The following is a 19,913-nucleotide window of genomic DNA, read 5'->3' as shown; positions in this document are numbered from 1 at the left end:
ACGCGGAAAAATACTAATAAATGAATACGTCCTACCTCAACGTCATTAAATTTTCATGAAATGCGCGGGAATGTCTGAGTTGTTTTTTACGTTGACGTCATTTTGTTTTGAATTATCCGTTTTGGGGCCGAATGACGTTTACGCTTTGCCACGGAACTCGCATATATAAAAAGGTGTTATAATAGCACGCGAGCGCGAGAATCTCTCTGTTAACACACGTTTTCTCTCCTGTTAAAACACCCCCTAAATGTGACAAGAACAGCAGTTTTATGCTAGAATGTGAATTAAACGAACCATGGCGACTAGTTAAACGTTGCATAAAATAATAACCGATTCAAAGTAAGCACCATTTTGTTTTATTATCACATGTTTGACGTCGCTGGAGTGTAATAAAGCCATTAAATAAAAATGATAATACACTAGTGTAATAAAGCTTTGACGTCGACGTCGTTTACAGTATAGGAGACGTTGGTCAAATTGACTTGTTTATATAGTAAAAGAAAGTAGTACTTTTGATGTTTCGACAGGAAAGGCTAACATGTGATAAAAAGAATATTACATTTGTGACTTTCCACATTGAATTTATTAAACTCGTTGAATAAAATTGATAAAATGCTCGGCAGAGCCTCGCATTTTATAATTTTATTCAACTCGTTTAATAAATTCAATATGAAAAGACACTCATGTAATATCCTCTATTTAATCATGATTCTGACATGTCTTTTACATAAAATAGTACATGTTTGTTGCCGGTATGTGTATGACGCTAACGGTATGTGTATGACGCTAAATAGTACAAATGTCAACGTGACGTCAGTTACATGACGCTTTTTCATGAAAATAAAGGCATGTTCATATTAGAATATATGTTATCTTAAGTTGTCCAATAAAGTCTTTTTGTTCACATCAAGAACATTTCACTAGTACTGAATATTACAATGATCGATAGAAGAATTAGGCGACTTGGGTTTGACGTCACAGTAGTAGCTGAGTCTCTCACCAATGGGCCCATTGGGGTTCTGAAATAAAAATGATATGTGCAGTTAGCCATACAGACGCTTTTTTTTCTAACATGCGCCAACTAACCTAATATAGTGTTCAGCAACTGTGCAATAATTCTTATCACTTCTCATGGGATATCAATCTATGAACATCAATGGTGACCTTGAACGTCGTGCGGAAATTTGACGTCATCATTTTCTCTTGCTGGTCCGCACGTCAACCGTTGTTTATTACAGGACATCTGCATCCAATATATATTTTGTGTGGAAAGAAAACAGCGTTTTTAGTTTCGTATTAACATTAGAGTAACGATACAAAGGACGGTCGTTTCAACGAGATTGCACGCGCAATCTGACGTCATTTATTAAAACAAGAGGGCCATGATGACCCAGGATCGCTCACCTGAGTAATATGAGCTACATGTTTCAAATGTCAAACAGATGATAAAATATTAAGAAAGTCAATAGGTCACATTCACGGTCAATGAAATTCAGTTTTACGATTTGTGTGCAAAACTGTGTATGTCATCAAAATTTCAAGGCTGTATCTTAAAAAAACAAGAAAGTAGGTCAGTAGGTCAAGGTCACATTCAAGTGACATCATATTACTTGGGGTCATCAGGTAATTATAATTAAACAGTCTTGGAAATAAGATCAGATGATTTTTTAAGTATTTTTCCTATATAACTCACATAATAACTAAGTGACCCCAGGGCGGGGCCTCTTTTAACCCCAGGGGTATAATTTGAAAAATTTTGGTAGAGGACTATTAGACAATGCATCATACCAAATATCAAAAGCCTAGGTCGTTTGGTTGCAGACAAGAAGATTTTTAAAGCTTTTTCCTATACAAGTCTATATAAAACTTGGGACCCCCAGGGCAGGGCCTCTTTTCACCCAAGGGTACAATTTGAACAATTTTGGTTGAGGACCATAACACGATGCTACAAATCAAATATCAAAGGTCTAAGTGTTGTGGTTTCAGACAAGAAGATTTTTAAACTTTTTTTCCTATATAAGTCTAAGTAAAACTTGGGACCCCCGGGGCGGGGCGGGGCCATATTTAACCCTAGGGGGATAATTTGAATAATCTTGGTAGAGGACCACTAGATGATGCTACATACCAAATATCAAAGCCCTAGGCCATGTGGTTTTGTACAAGAAGATTTTCAAAGTTTTTCCTATATAAGTCTATATAAACCATGTTACCCCCGGGGCGGGGCCATATTTAACCCTAGGGGGAAAATTTGAACAATTTGGTAGAGGACCACGAGATGATGCTACACACCAGATATCAAAGCCCTAGGCCCAGTGGTTTTGGATAAGAAGATTTTTAAAGTTTTTCCTTTCGGTTGCCATGGCAACCAGAGTTCTGCATGAAATTCAATTCTTTGAAAAAATTTGAAATTTGGCCACCCAAGGATCATTCCTGTGAAGTTTGGTGTAATTCTGCTTAACGGTTTTCAAGAAGAAGATTTTTTTTAGAAATTGTTGACGCACGACGCACGACGGACGACGCCAACGGACATCAAGCGGTCACAATAGCTCACCTTGTCACTTCGTGACAGGTGAGCTAAAAAGTATGAACTGAATGGCGTCGTTTGAAAATTCTTTCAAAACTGGACACCAGAATTTCAAAAATAACAGTAAATTAGGACTAAAACTATTTTTTCTAACGGTAGAAAGCAATTTTTTTTTAAACTGAATCGATGCGACTACGGTTTTTTATTGGATTCAACGATACTTTTAAAAATTCAGGAATTGTATTTTCATCTGAAGCTATTTGCAATTGGCTGTTATATTTGTAGATGTTGAAAAGATCGATATCCTGACAATTATTTCGACTCGTGGAAAGCAAATCACTTTATTTTGTATCAAGCTCCCTAATATAAATGTAAATATAAGAATTGAATGATTTTTTGTGCGTTTGTATAGTTATTATTTACTAAGGTATAAACCGACATTGAGGCTTCTTGCAAATAATTCATGGACTTGCAAAAGGTCCTTATACAGTATATATCCATATAAACGCACAAAAAAGCATTCAAGTCATAGATACATACAGCTTGACATTCTTCTTTCAAATTTGCAATCAGACTTTCAGACTTTCAAACTGGCAATCAGATCGAGCTATGTTAGAATCAACATTTTAACTCTTTAGATCTCTACAAAATCTATAGATAATGTATAAATATTTTGTAATTTTCTGTACTAAATCTTTTTGCAATTTTACTTTTTATAAATAAAGACAAACTCTTTAAACTGAGTCTAAGTCCAAAATCTTCATAAAAGGTACAATTACCTGCTCATAGTGTTCAATTCATCTTGCGTATTTGCTTCTATCTCGGTTTCCTCTGGATACTCTTTACGAATTTGTAGAGCTCCTTTGTTGTCCTGCGGAACATTGTTCTCTTCTTTGTTCTTAGCATTATAATCAAACTGCTCTTGTACGTCAGCTGGTTTTGATGCCGCTGGTAGAGTCATTTCGGGTGGATCCGTTCTGTATGCTTGTTCCAATTTCGTTGGCTTTTGATTTATACGATAATGCTTTTTATTGATTAGTTCCTCTGGCTCAAGCTTTTCGCTAATAATCGGTTTTGATTTCCTTGGCTTTGTTTTTTCACTATAATGTTTTCTATGAATTGGCTTTGATTTCGTTGGCTCTGTTTCTTCACTTTTATATTTTCTATGAATTGGCTTCGATTCCGTTGGCTCTGGTTTTTCACTTTTATATTTTCCATGAATTGGCTTTGATTTCGTTGGCTCTGGTTTTTCACTTTTATATTTTCTATGAATTGGCTTTGATTTCGTTGGCTCTGTTTCTTCACTTTTATATTTTCTATGAATCGGCTTCGAATCCGTTGGCTCTGGTTTTTCACTTTTATATTTTCTATGAATTGGCTTTGATTTCGTTGGCTCTGGTTTTTCACTTTTATATTTTCTATGAATTGGCTTTGATTTCGTTGGCTCTGTTTCTTCACTTTTATATTTTCTATGAATCGGCTTCGATTCCGTTGGCTCTGATTTTTCACTTTTATATTTTCTATGAATAGTCTTTGATTTCGTTAGCTCTGGTTTTTCACTTTTATATTTTCTATGAATCGGCTTTGATTTCGTTAGCTCTGGTTTTTTATAAATTGTTTTCATTTTCGTTGGCTTAGTTGGGAACGGTGGCATAGTCATGCGATGGTTATGACTTCTGGGTATTATACGAGTTGATTCGCAAAAAGCTGCTGTTGGTTGACAACTGTTTCCACATCTACTAACTCTTCCCCCGGAGGTAATATATAAATTCGGTAGGATACCTTCCTTTAACTGCTTTAACCCAGACAAATGATATTTGTTGATGATGTATCTGGCGTTAGTCCCGGGACTTTTCCATTTGATGATATAACCATTTCCTTCAAGACGTCCCAGCCAGGCACTATAAAAAGGGGGAGGAAATTTCTTTTTGTTCACTGAAATATACAATATAGATATAATGTACAGCATTTTTTTTCTGAGTCGTGGCAACCATATCTCTAATTGTTCTGATGGTGAACCATGAAAACCAAAGAAACATTTTAGCCCAACCAATATTACCATTGTCTGTAACATGTGAAATAATGCCAAAATTCATGAAGTATAGGAAATAGTGCTATTTTAAAACTCAAGTAAAATATGAAACAGTGCCAAAATACTTCTGCTAACATATGAAATAGTACCACAGTTCAGTTTGACATATCGTGGGCTGAGCGCGAAACTATTGTAACTGTATATGAATAAAGAACAAGATACAATAGTTTCGCACTCAGCCCACAATATATTCATAAATTTTCATTTAAGAACTAATTATGCATTTTTTTTTAAAACTGACAATATTTTATCACATGAAAGGGAGATGTCACTGCCACTGCCACTAACTCAGAGTTGGGTACAGATCACAGACCACAAATTCACTTTATAAATTCGACATACGCAAATGGGGTAAGATCACACTAAAAGTCATATATGCACCGCTGTTTGTCTTTCAGATGCCAATGTAGGGATAATACACGTTTTTTTGTGTATTAACGTCTGCAGAAGCCCGCGGGATTGTTTGTGACCGAGACCGAAGGTCGAGGTCACAAACATATCCCAAGGGCTTCTGCAGGCGTTAAATACACAAAACAAACGTGTATTGTCGCTATTCTTGCATAAAAAAACGTTACACGACGACTAAATGCATTGTTTTGATATGTGATGACTTGACGATTCCGGTACATTTTTTATTTACCATTCTTGTTGTTCTTGGAAACGGTAAACATGTTTTAAATATCCATAACCGTGGCACACATAACAACAACACTACTAAAAGCGAGATTTGAAGGTTTTTGAGCATCTTATTTTTATTTTTAGTTATTACAAACGTTACATTACACATAATTTTGCATATAACTAAAAACTTTGATAAACAGGAACACAATTATTTTAGGAATAACAACTTTACATTCGAATTATTTTGATTACGAACAAACAGAGTACGGATGAGTACGAAGCTAGTGACTAGCTTTCGAGGTTTATTATATGAATTCTGCGAACAATCAGGTAAAAACAAACCGACTGATACTAACAAAAATCATTAATATAATACCTAAAACCGGGCAATAGCACAAGTTACACGCGATACTTATTTATTCACAGTTATTTACAATAACTGAACAGACGCTTTGTAAAGGGAGTAAACTCTAAGAGAAGCTAGTGCGTACATTGATGGGGGCAGTACGTTTGGGGTTGGAAACTGATACAGCTAAACATACTATGGATTACATTGTATCTATAATACTACAAGAAGAGGTTATTATGGAAGAAACAAGATGCAGATGCCAAATATCAGTCTGCGCAGAAATACATACATACGTCCCTGGCAAAGCATTTCAAAAAAAAAAAAATCATGTATTAACAGCACGTGAATTGCCTTGTTTGCACACGATTTTTCTCCCGTTTATACATGGGCGGATCCAGTGAAAAAAGTAGTTTTTATGCAAGAATGGCTTCAAATAAATTCAGACTTTGACCTTCTGCCAATCCTATGCTGTACTGACTAACAAATTTTGACAAAAGTTACTACACGCTTTGAAAAAAATAATGCTATTTTTCTTTTAGTTCTTTCACGTCACGTCCCTCGAGAATCGTGGTGTTTACAAGGATAATGTACTAAACATATTGATTCCTTTTTTTTTTTTACATGTTATTCATGTAGATTAATCGTTTACAGTAACCAGTAAACAGTGAACGTGACTGTATTGATTTTTCTCATGATATTTAGTGAACATGTAAGAATGAAAATAAGCCAGGCATTGTAGTTTATCTTCTGATATACCTCAGTTCAGCGTTTCGATTAGTTCAAATAATAAGACGTTTTAGGGCAGCGTGATAATTTTTGTCTGTCGCTGTCCCCTCTCGGTTTAATTCCTGCGCATCTGAACTCTGAACCATGATAAATTGGACAACAAACCACTCGAAGGCCTTGATTATTTGTTAATTAAAGAACACTGTAAGTAGATCTGATACCGAAGGTACGCAAAGAATAGGAATTAGATCTAATTGCATTAATCTCTAGAAATTCTATTAAGAGTAATTAAAAGGAAAAAAGTTAACTAACCTTGAACATATCTTTGTACAAGAGCATACTTTGCTGACTCGGAGATCCAGACCTGATTACCCCCGGTCTTGTAACATGTCTTGGCTGCATCAGCTAGCGACTCTCTTTTTTTACCGATATAAAAGCAGTGCTTCATAAATTCATCATACCCTTTAGGGCAGGTCACTGGAAGAAAAAATGTCGTTACCTTATATATTATAATTATCATATGAGCCGCGCCATGAGAAAACCAACATAGTGGCTTTGCGACCAGCATGGATCCAGACCAGCCTGCGCATCCGCGCAGTCTGGTCAGGATCCATGCTGTTCGCTTTCAAAGCCTATTGGAATTAGAGAAACTGTTAGCGAACAGCATGGATCCTGACCAGACTGCGCGGATGCGCAGGCTGGTCTGGATCCATGCTGGTCGCAAAGCCACTATGTTGGTTTTCTCATGGCGCGGCTCATATATAGATAATACATAGTGCAATTCATATCTATTCTGTTCTCTTTCGATATATTTGATCATTTTATACTTTTTTTTTTGTTCTGGCGTTGATACATGTCCATGTGTGAATACGAAAGAAGACTATGTTCTTGTTTATCTAAATGCCCTCAGATCTCTTTCGTATCAACTCTCGATGTGTAACTCCTTCCTACAGCAACAAGTGAAGTAACTCTTGTAAAAGTCTAATATGGATCTAACAGTCGTATATGGAAATTATACGGTTTTCGTGTGATGTTAAAAGCCAAAAGTTATAAGAAGGTAAGATAAATATGTACAATTATGTCATCTTTACATGCACATACAACAAAAATGTATATCGTAAAGTATACACTTATGCAATATACGGTAAAAACTGAAAACCGGATCCTATCCGGACCAAGCCAAATGTCCGTTTTTCAGATTCTCTTAGTTTTTTTTTTTCATTTTCAATCTATTCTTTGGTTGTAAAAGCAGATAAGATAAATAAAAAGTTAAAGATATTTTGAGTGAATGTTTACCCTACGAGTACATGTATTATTGAGTGTCGACAGAATTTATATTACAAGACCAAGACCCGACTGACCACCCTCAGATCGATAGTGTGAAAGCTGTCAAATTTTTGCTTTACTAAATTTACAATTTTCTCCTTGCTTAACACTGTCAGATTAACACTGTTTAAGATCTTCACCCCGGTACTGAAGTACTTCCGGGTCGTTGAATTCCTAGGAAGTAGTTCTATGAAATTGTAAAGTCTCCAATTTGAAGTCCTCTCTTTTTTTGCTTGCATTTTAAATGTATTTATTGACACTGTGTAAATTTTGTGTCATTTCTGGTGCCTTAAACAGATGTGTTGTCTGTTTTAAGCAGGACTACATTTCTGTGCGGAAGGATTAGAAAACTGCTCCGTACCAGATGGTCTTGTCAGATGTGTGTGAAAATGTGGACAGTGATTGTAAACATTGAAGATTGCAAAAATGTTCATTGTTTATGATAGTTGTTTTCTAGCCTAATTTGAGAATAGGATCGTCAAATCCATGAATAGCGCTAGCGTTTCATGTTTAATTTGCTGATCCTGTTCTGTCGTTCATTTCGCATGAACTCCGAAAAAAGTCATTTCTTAAATTTACATCGTATCTCCTTTCCATTTGTAAGCAAGATTATGTTATAAATTGCGCATATTTTGTTTCATTAAACATGAAAAATAACTTCTCAGCAATTCCGTCATCTAGACGGAACGTTCTCTCTGACTATACGCGGATGGCCTGTTATCACTAAGCAGCGTTGCCGTAACTTTGGCGGCTTTCCTTTTGCTAACGTCACAATTTTCAATAGAAAAGAATAGCGTGACTGTAAATAAAATATCTTGGACAGTGTTAATCGTTAGAAATACAGAGCTGTCATTGCTGTAATTTGTTGTGAAATTCACAGTTCGTGTCAGAAAATGCTTGTTTTGCTATACAGCAAAGAAGGAGAAATTACACCGGACCAAATCCGGCCGGAAGCGTTTCAGTAATACGTTTCAATCACTTTAGGTCAGAGACCACCAATTCAAAAAAGTACAGGGAACTTAAAAAAAACAAGAGGGCCATGATGGCCCTATATCGCTCACCTGTGATAAGTTGCTTGTTTGAACAAATTTCTTTGCTAAAGCTTCAAAAACAAGAAAGTAGGTCAGTAGGTCATATTTATGCTCACTGAAAGTCAGTTTTAAGATTAGTGTGCAAAACAATACATGTCATCCAAATTTCAAGGCTGTATCTTAAAAAAAAAACAAGAAAGTAGGTCAGTAGGTCAAGGCCGGGTGACCCATATCACTTGAGTTCATCGGGTAAATATAATTAAACAGGCTAGGAAATATGATCTGATAATTTTTGAAGTATGTTTTCCTTTATATCTCATATATCATGTCACCCCTGGGGCTTGGCCTCTTTTCACCCCAGGGGCATAATTTGAACAATCTTGTTAGAGATCAACTAGGTAATGATACATACAAAATATCAAAGGCAAAGGTCTTGAACTTTCAGACAAGAAGATTTTTAAAGTTTTTTCCTGTGTAAGTCTATGTAAAACTTGGGACCCCCAGGGCAGGACCTCTTTCACCCCAGGGGCATAATTTGAACAAGTTTGGTAGTAAACCACTAGACAATGCAACATATCAAATATCAAAAGCATAGGCCTTGCAGTTTAGGGCGAGAAGATTTTTAATGTTTTTTTTTTCTATATATCTCCATGTAAAACTAGGGAACCCCGTGGCAGGGCCTCTTTTCACCCCAGGGGAATAATTTGAACATTCTTGGTAGAAGCCCACTAGATGATGTTACATACTAAATATCAAAGCCCTAAGCCTTATGGTTTTGGACAAGAAGACTTTCAAAGTGTTCTCTATGTAAGTCTACGTAAACTATGTGACCCTCGGGGCGGGGCCATATTTGACCCTAGGGGGATAATTTGAACAATATTGGTAGAGGCCCACTAGATGATGCTACATACCAAATATCAAAGCCCTAGGCCTTGTGGTTTTGAAAGTTTTAAAGTTTTTCCTTTCGGTTGCCATGGCAACCAGAATTCTGACAGAATTCAGTTCTTTGAAGACAATTTAAAGAAGACCATCCAAGAATCATCCCTGGGAAGTTTCATCAAAATTGGCTTGGTGGTTTAGGAGGAGATGTTGTTTAAAGGAAAGTGTGGACGGACGGCCGGACGGAAGCCGGACGGTGAGCAATCACAATAGCTCACTCTGAGCCTTTGGGTCAGGTGAGCTGAAAATACTGGGAATGAGGAAAGTGTATACCTGAGAATAAGGTAACGTCTGTGCGTTCTGATTGGTCAGTCATGTAAACAAACCCAAGAAGTGATTTTTTGACTGCATTTACAGTATCTTATAATACATTTTGAAAACAAAAATCTACATTTTATGTGTATTGAAAAAAAGTTCTATCAAACGAATTTCTCCCGCCATGCCAACGATGTAAACAGGGGGCCTTCTCATTCACACGAAAATTACTTAAATAAAGTATCACTATCCATATGTTTTTCTTCCGGTAATTACTAAGATAGTCCTTGAAAAAAAATGTTTCGATTTATGGAAGGCCGCATAAGCCATAATGCTATAATGTAAGTTTATTGGGAAACAGTTGGTAGTCTCTAACCTATAGATGGGTGAGTGTGTACGGAAGTTTTATTTTAATTCCTTTGGATGGGGGCCAATGGGTGGGAGTTATAATGTTACAGTTATACTTACGTTTCAATCCCTTTGGATGGGGGCGTGTGGGCGGAAGTGTTACAGACGGAGTAGTCCAGTCATCTACAGAGAAAAAGAATAAGAAAATTCAGCGGAAAGAACAATATTTTCACACATTTCAAGCTGCATGTTTTTTCAAGTTAATACATTTACTTTACTGACCATTTAGATTTCTACGTTAGTATAATCATACATTTAATATCCTGTTATGAGGCAAAAGGAAACTAAGATCACTGTGTGAAACAATTGAATGAAATATTGCCATGTAATATAAAGTTACCTAATGTAATGCGACTTAAACATCTTAGCTGCAGTTGATAGCTCATTAGGAAGAGCACAGATCTGCGGATCTCGGGGTCGTGAGTTCGATCCCAAAGCGTGGCGTATGTTCATGTATTTATGTGGGGAAGTTGGCAGTTAATTGCGGAGATATGTTTGTACTGGAACAGAATCCAGGAACACTAGTTAGGTTAACTGTCCGCCGTTGCATAACTGAAATACTGTTGAAAAATGGCGTTAAACCCAAAACAAACAAACAAACATACATATATACAATGTTGTACAATAAAAACACAACGTTTGAATTAAAATATGCAAATTTAAAATCTACAGTTGTTGATTGTTTAAGAAATAATATATCTCATCGGTGATTTGTCGCTGAATAAATCACTGTTTGGAGTTCAGATGCGAAGGAATTATATCACGAGGGCACAGCCCGAGTGATATAAATCTACGCATCTAAACGACAAACAGTGATTTATTCAAGAGCAAATCACTAAATGAGATATATTATTTCGATTCTAACATGTTACCAAGGATTTTGAAGTACATCCTTGTCGGCATTCATTAAATATTTGCCCGTTTTCAATCGGTTTCTTTTCCAGCGCGCCGCTACGCCGTTTGACGCTGTGACGTAATAATCGTGACGTCAGAACAGTGAATTGTTGTTTAATAATTCACTGTTTCCAGCCTTCTTCGTTTAATAGGAAAATGAATCGGATCGTGTTAGAATTTACCTTTAGATATAAACAGTATTTAATTTCCATTTTGATAATTTTATAATAATTTTGAATTGGTGGGAAGAAATGAGAAAAATGTAAGAAATCATCATATTAAAGAGGAATACACCAACCAAATTCCTAATTGGGCCCATGTTACACATGAGCTTAAAATAACTTATTGATTGAACAGGGAAAGATCAATGCTGACCTTTGACCTTAAAGTGTGACCTTGACCTTTGAGCCAGGCCTCTAAGGTATTGCACTTGACAAGTCGTCTCATTAAAAAGAACATTTGTGCTGAGTTTTAATAATTCTTTTTAAATTAATGATGACAGAGTAATGGACTGGAGAGGGGAAAAGCCCTACTGACCTTTGACCTCCAAGTGCTTTGGAGTTAAGGACCTTTGTTTGCGCATGACAAGTTGTCATATTATGGGAAACATCTGTGCTATAAATATATTAAAATCTCTTATGATTGGCAGGGTCATACTCTGGACAGGGAAAAAACATTCTGAATTTGAGCTCCAAAACCGACCTTCATCTTTGAGCTAAGAATCTGAGTTTTATGCAGTACATATTGTCATATTATGTGGAACATTTGTGTTAGATAATATTAAAATCCCTTGACTGACAGATTAAGGGACCGCACAGGAAGATATCCTATTGAACTCCGTCCTCCTACTATGACCTTGAACTCTGAGCTAGGAATATGGGTATTGTCCAAGACATGTTTTCTCGTTACATTTTTGCCAAGTAATAATATAATCCCTAAGTGGATGACAGAGTTATGGACCCGACAGAAAAAAAAACACTGTTGACCATTGACCGCCAAGCGTGAACGTGACCTTTGAGGTAGAGGTCTTTGTTTTACGCATGTCACGTCGTCTGCTTATGTGGAACATTTTTGCCAAGTAATATTTTAATCCCTTAATGGATGGCAGAGTTCTGGATCGGAAACGAAAACAGACCGTGTTCATGTCGGGTAAACCTTTGACCGCCAAGTGTGCAAGAGGTCTTAAAGTGTGCATGACAAATTGTCTTATTTTTGGAAATATTTTGCCAAGTAATTTTGAAATCACTTTATGGATTGTCGAGTTACAGCCCGGAGACGAATAAAGACCTTTTGATCTTCAAGTGTGACCATGACCGTTTAGATAGGGTTCCGGGTTTTGCACACGTTGTCTCATTACGGGGAATGTTTGTGCAGAGAATAACAGCGTAATGGATCGGACACGAAAGGACGACCGGACGGACGGACAGACGGAAAAACTCAATCCTATACATTCCCGGGCCGAAACTTGTGGATAAAAATCAATAAGGTCAGTGTGTTTAAGAAGTAATATAGTCTTTAAATATATTCTTTTCTACTGAATTTAAACTAGTTTTATTTTCATCAAATTCAGTGATGTGACGTCTTGTGTCGCCAAAGAATAATGATCTCGAACGCTTGGTCCTGAATCCTACCTGCGCCTACGTCATCGGGATACGTTTGACGTGTATCCTCGCAGATTGTCGGATGTTTCTCGGAACAACTCGCATAACGCCATGATGACTTTCGGTGACTAAAAACCACGCACTGATTTCCATGCTTCTTAATTGATTCTTTGGTAGTGTCGTCAGTCACCGCCCTTTGTGTGGATTTCCAACGTCCGTTGTTTATATCAGAGACCCAGACCTCACCAGTTGGCCAACCGTTTTTGAAGGTATTTTTATGCCTAGTTCCTTTCTTTCCACTCGCGTACAGCTTAATGTTATCTGGAAAAAAGATCAAGAAATCACAAATTTCATTTAACCGGCCAAGGATGATTTTCAAGGAGAGATTTTCAAGAAGAACTTAAAGTGAAGGAAACCACTGTTCATAATTACTAGTATAAGACTTTTGAAAAGTAAACATAATTATAAGACTTTTGAAAAGTAAATACCACTGATATTTTTTCTCTGAATTATCTTATTTATTTTATTTCGAACATTTCATTGTCCGACTTCAGCAGGGTGAACATACATGATTAAAATTTTATTATACAGGGTTTGTGTGCCTTGAGGTGATATTTACATACCAGGAGAGGTATTGGCCCTCGGGCTTATACCAGTTTAGTATGCCAATATCCCTTTAAAGGACACAAGCCCTGTTTTTTTAACCTCTTACTGCATATGTCCCACTCTATTGTTTAACGGAAAACAAGAAATGTCTGTCAGCCTGTCAATGAAAGTATAAAATTCGGATGTTTTGTGCACCTGGAAGTGTGCCTGATATCGCAGGAAGTGTGTCAGGTATCGATATCAGGCACAATAGCTAACATGAACACTGATATCGGCCTTATGCTCATATGCTGCTCATATACGCTCAAATTCGGTGCAAATTTGTTACTATATTTAGTAACATATGCAATAATTATATTATCACATGATTCATTATATAAATTCCTAATCCATAGTTTGTGCTATATGACAATCACACATGTTTATTTTGGCTAATACTGAGTAAAGAATTAAAAATAAAACCATGACAATGAATTTCTGACGTCATGTAATCGTGACGTCTGGTTTTTGAGCAATAGTATACTCTTATTGAATGGCTTGCCGGTGTAATGAAGTATTTCGGCCCCCATAGAATAACGACCCCCCGGTCATTATTCTATAGAAAATGTGACTCCTTTCCTGTAAAATATTGACTCCCCTTATAAAAAACTGACTCCCTTTGAAAACTCTATAGAATAACGACCCCCCGGTCATTATTCTATAGAAAAACTGACCCCTCCAAGTAAAATACTGACTCCCTAAAGATGACTCCCTTCGAATCTCATAGAATAACGACCCCGGTTATTATTCTATAGAAAAAGTGACTCCTTCCATGTAAAATACTCACTGCCGAAATTACTACATTCGAACTCTCATACAATATCGATTCCCGGACATTATTCTATTTAAAAAAGTTACTCTTTCCGTGTAAAACATCGGCTCCTAAAAAGACTTTCGACGATAATATCTATTAAAAAGTGATCCCCACCAAACCTAACGGACAATTTTACTAGATCTACAACTCTAATACCCTCCATTGCCAATAGTTAACATTTTGATTGTACTACTACTACTGGTGCCGCTACTTCTATTGCTATTACTACATCTACTTCTTCTTCTTCTTCTACTACTACTATTACTTCTACTACTACTACTACAACTGCTACTACTGATACTACTATACCTGCCTCCACTAATACGTCTTGTACATCTACCTCTTTTTCTCCTGCTGCTGTTGTTGCTGTCACTTATTCCTCTGCTGCTGCTGCTGCTGCTACTACTGCAACTGCCACTACCACTGCCACTACTACTACTACTACTACTTCTACTTTCTATTGTTGCCGCTACCGTACTTTACTGCCACTGCTAAGTATTGCAACTTCTATTAATACTAAGTTCTATGCTAGCAGTTTCTTGTGCAGTTTTCTTCTGAAGAATTACTTCATACCGAAGTTTGCAGGGATTATTGACACTGGTGTGTTTTGTGAACGTATTGTGAATTGTTATTTTCCTGAAAAAAAATGTATACACCAAGATACAGCGTCTAGAAATAGAATCCCTTTTCTCGTTGCGGAATGCTCTGATTTCTGTGTCAAGTGATGGTATCTGGGGCTAATGGTCAAACGGAAGGACGGACGGAAGGACGGACGGACGGACAAGGGCAAATCTATATGCCCCCCTCCCCCGAGTGGGGGCATAAAATGCAGCAATTAGGCCTTAGATACATGAGTTATCACTAAATTTGACCAAATGACCGGGGGTCGTTTTTTATGGGAGTCAATATTCTTCGTGAGGTTCAGTTTACTTCACGTTGGGGAGTCATAGTACTATGATCTGGAGGTCATAATATGACCGGGGGATCACTTTTTCTATAGAATAATGACCGGGGGGTCGTTATTCTATGGGGGTCGAAATACTTCATTACACCGGTCAATACTCAAATTTGTTGCCCAGATATCATTTCGGACCTTCTGTAAGAAGAAGGTGAATGCTCTCATGAAAATTTATCAATTAAGAACAAGGGAGATAATTTATAACTGTTTAAAAGTAATCTTATTGTGCTATGCACCACCTCTCACTAAACCAAACTATCGAGAATCATAATAGATAAAAGTTATTAATAGCATCTTTGGCTATTTAAAAGTTCTCCTCCAGACAAAATACATTAATTAGGGGCAGGCGGTAAGGACACTAGAATTTTTTTAATTATTTAGGAAAAGTTTGACAGATTACAAATATTTTTTGTAATTAAAATACCTTTACCTTTGATAAAAATAGAAAGTTTTCTTGCTTTTCCTGGGGTAGTTACTGCAGTCTGTCTAGCACGAAAAGCGCTGCATTGGTCATAGGCTCGTTTTGCGTTAAAGTTGTAGTCAAGGAACCACCAGCAGTAACCCAAATTATCTCCATTTATTTCTATTTTGCTTTTTCTGAAATACCCACCACAACTTGCTGAAATGTAAATGTAAAAAAACTCAGTTTCTAAATAAATACTGTTTAAATAAAAAAAAACAACTCAGTTTAAGATATCCGGTCCATACATTAGCAAGTTCTATATAACAGTGCTATTAATTATAAAATGTAATAAATTATTGATGTCTGGTAAGCTCATATAATTTCGGTATCATTTGAAAGTGTATTGTCTACTGAAAAAAGAAAAATGTAAATTACAGGACTAAAATTTCTTATATTTAACTTAATAGTTTTCAATGATACTTCAACAGAAATCCATTTAATAGGATTTATGATTTCGTAATAAAAAAACATGGCTGTAGTGTATTCGTGTATATTATTATGAACATCTTATTTACTAATTCTCGTTTAGCGGACACAACACTCTTTCAAATACCAAAAAAAAAAAAAAAAAAAAAAAAAAACAATGGGTCACCAAGCATCGAAATGTTTTCTATCTAACAGATTAGTCAACCAGCAAATCGATTTCAATTAGTTCTATACAAAAACAACAACAACAAACGAACAAAAAAAAGAAAAAAGAAAGAAAAAAAAACGGTGGTGCCGCTATACTTTTTCGGAAAGCGCCGTACTATACTACTTCAGTTTGGTGGTCCGATAATTATACATTTTTCTGTGTATTATATCTTCTGTTTTGTACACCAACAACCCCCACCACCCCCACCCAAAATTGAGATTATGCCGTGATGAGCTTATAGATCTCAGTTGGCATAAAAGAAAAAAAAAATATTCTTTTAAAGGACGAAAATATCTTACCCGTTTCGAAATTTTCGTGGGCGAAATTTTTATTCACAGCCTACATTTTTCTTTTAAAAATACATTTCAGGCTGTACAATAAAACTTATTTGTACGGAAGAGCATTAGTGGTGCCAGGTGCGCTTTTTTATTAATTCGAAATTTCGAGTTAATAAGTCGAAATTTTGAGTTACGTAAGTCGAAATTTCGAGACAGTAACTCGAGTTAATAACACGAAATTTCGAGTTTATAATACTATCTTGCCTTTTTATACGCAACATTTGAAGTCTGTCCGTCTGTCAAAGGCGAAAAATGTAATGGACGAAAGTGGAATCATCTATCCATACATGCATATATTGTACCGAACATATAGGAACTTGAACATATGCTGCCGTACATCAATGTATGACCTACAATAGCCTCTAGAGCTTCTCCAGATTTCAAACTGTATCCAGATCTTCATTTACATGTATAGTATGTTCAGGTGGTAGAGCTCGAACTAGGTCGAAAACCTTCCAGATATGGCAAAAATAGTGAAATATTCTAAGTTTGAATACTTCCCGGTCACCTTCTATGACCTCTCCTCAAAACCTAGATCTGTCCAGTTACCAGATCTTGGTCAGACTCCTAACTACACATTCATTTAGGGTATGTCTATATTCCATTGCCATATGGGCTCAAACTAGGTCGAAAACCTTCCAGACTTAAACATGGTTTAGACACCTGGGGTCTTCCTCCAACATAAAAGCTGGGACTGATGCTCTTCCGAACATTTGTAACATGTGTCATAAAATTTTTCTAGGTTCTATACGTGTTTCAGGAATAACCTATACATGTACCTCAGTACCTGTGGTGGTTATTTCCCTGTATAATGTCCAGCTAGTGGTCACTTATAGTACATTGCTTTTTTTTATAGCTTCATACAGATCTAAAACAAATGGGAGTAAGATTGCTATTTTCGAAAATGTCTACTTATTTATTAATATAGCAAAGACACCCATTCAATCATGCTTTTGGCGATAAATAATCAAATCGGGAGTATACTCTTCAAGAGTTAGGCGATTACTGAAGAGGATGATGAATCAACGTATAGAAAGGGCTATGTATGTTTTATGTCTTATCACAGAAAATGAAACTTGTCCATTATGATTATCATTGATATTTGCAGAAACTCTCTGGTTTCGCTTCTCGTATGTAGGATTTCAATTTTTCCACAGGTGCTAGACACATAATCAAATATTTTACTATATAGGCCTATATATGTATTCTCTTATATACATATATAGGCCTATATAGTAAAATATTTGATTATGTGTCTAGCACCTGTGAATTTTTCCATTGACAATCTTTAGGTCATCTACACTTAAAACAGTTAGCTATTGATACATTGTTAAAATATGTCAAGTTATGATGATAACAGTAGCTGCTGCCTCCACATTCAACGCCCGGTAACCTAAAGACAAGCTGATAAAATATCTAACATCAAATTCAAATATTTGAAATGATAAGGGTACGCCAGAAAACGGTAGAAAATCTACTTACTGCCGTGCGTTGTTGCGCCGCTTGAATCAAAACAACAAACTAAGGACAACAAAATAACTAGAAAGGTCAGAACTGATTTCATGTTCTTAACTTAATACTTATTTCATTTCCTTTCTTTCGTGGCATTTTTCCGTAGCATAAGTTTACACTTCCGGTGATGTTAATAGCGTTAACGTGACGTCATAACTAGTGTTAGTATGTGAAATCGCGCCAAATAGCGTTCTTGTCTAAACACTGGACTGGGCCTGTATTCCTCGTGGGAATATTATCTTTTATGATTATCATTTCTAAGGCGCACATTGAATAAATTTTAAGCTCATTAAAAGACTGGTAACATATGGTAACTAAGCAAATGAGTACTCACTCTTAAAATTATGTTTCGATCAAAATAAGAAAGTTACCGCCAATTTTCGAATATTTCTTGCTATCACTTTCTCCGCTGACGCATGAATAAAAGAGCTATAAAAATAAATGTATTTTATAGTTCTTTGCATGAATACAAAATAATAAACAAGGGATTTATTGATGTGTGAACGTGTCGGAATAAAATTGCTTCAGTTAAGAGATACTGTAATTATTAAAAAAAGGGTTAAAAATGAGACATGTGAAAAAAAAACCCCGCTCACAAGTGGCCATGCTTTTCACAAATTAAACACGATCATGCTGGACACGATTGATTCTGCCTTTGCGACCAGTGTAGGCCTAGATCATGATCAGCCTGCACAGCCGTGCAGTGTGATCATGATCTGCACTGTTCGCCATTCAGTCAGTATCCTTTTGGTACGCACTTCTTTTAACAGCTAATGGTACTGTTCAAATTGAAAGATGGACAAGTTAATTATAAAAATTTAGCAGAGTAAGGATTAAACATTACAAGCAATCAAGGTTAAAAGGTCACAAGAAGAACTACGAGTGGAATACTGTTTGATTGAACAAAATCATCGTGATCGTGATCGAGTTTTATGAAGATTTGTTAGAAACTAAGGATTCTTGCACACATACACAAATTTCAGCCATATGCATATATGCATATGCAGAAAATAAGCCGTATTAACAACAAGTTAATGTTATTTTTACATATTTGTAAATATATAAAAAGAAAATATACGTCGACATCTGAAGATGTCATCTTTAACTTCTTTACTCGCGTGATATCTTATTGTTTGAATCCAGATAGAACACCATCTAAGAAACAGGAGGTTTGTAAAACACGTATATTCCATGATGACCAATCGGAGATAATCGAGCGTGTAATTTTCAGTCTGAAGTGGACTGGAACATTGACGCTTGACTACCTACTAGCCACTGACATGGAATCTACAAAGTTTGACGACTATAGGCACTGTTTACTGACCACAAAATCATGCTTAGAAGTGCGAAAACTTAAAGCATTCTCTATCTATTTCTGCGTCAAGGTATTAGTGGCATTGACCTCCTGACCACACGCTTATCATGTTATGAAGTTTTAACATTGAAAAACTATGACTTCGCTACATACTGAGCAGAAAACATTTTAAACCTAAAGGTCACTTTGGCAGATGAGCTTTGTTTCACTGCCCTCCAAAATAATAGTGGTCATCAACCGACCACATGCAATCATATGCAATTACATATGGAGCATGACCTGATCAAGGACGTCAGAAGTTATTGAGCGAAAACCGTTTTCAGCCTGAAGGTTACTTTAACCTTGACCTTTGACCTTGTGACACCAGTAACATTAGGGGTCATCTGCTGACCATTGGCAGTCATTTTATGAATATTGACCACTGCATGCTAAGCATTCTTAAGCTATTGCGCTGGAACCATCTTCAGT

General features: G+C 36.3%; 1 protein-coding gene across 1 annotated transcript; it reads right to left on the bottom strand.

Moving 5' to 3' along the window:
• Positions 1-867: 867 nt before the first annotated feature.
• On the bottom strand, positions 868-18,273 carry LOC123555603 (uncharacterized). Its single transcript, XM_053547604.1, has 7 exons — positions 18,101-18,273; positions 15,614-15,802; positions 12,797-13,087; positions 10,332-10,394; positions 6,625-6,789; positions 3,304-4,459; positions 868-1,019 (listed from the first exon to the last, which is right to left on the bottom strand). Exons 1-7 carry the CDS (start codon positions 18,180-18,182, stop codon positions 902-904), a joined length of 2,064 nt encoding a protein of 687 aa, XP_053403579.1. The 5' UTR covers positions 18,183-18,273; the 3' UTR covers positions 868-901.
• Positions 18,274-19,913: the final 1,640 nt, after the last annotated feature.

The sequence above is a fragment of the Mercenaria mercenaria genome, chromosome 7 (genome assembly GCF_021730395.1).
Source record: "Mercenaria mercenaria strain notata chromosome 7, MADL_Memer_1, whole genome shotgun sequence".
Lineage (NCBI taxonomy): Eukaryota > Metazoa > Mollusca > Bivalvia > Venerida > Veneridae > Mercenaria > Mercenaria mercenaria.
Note: the sequence above shows the minus strand (reverse complement) of the source record. Positions and strands in the feature narration are given on the sequence as shown.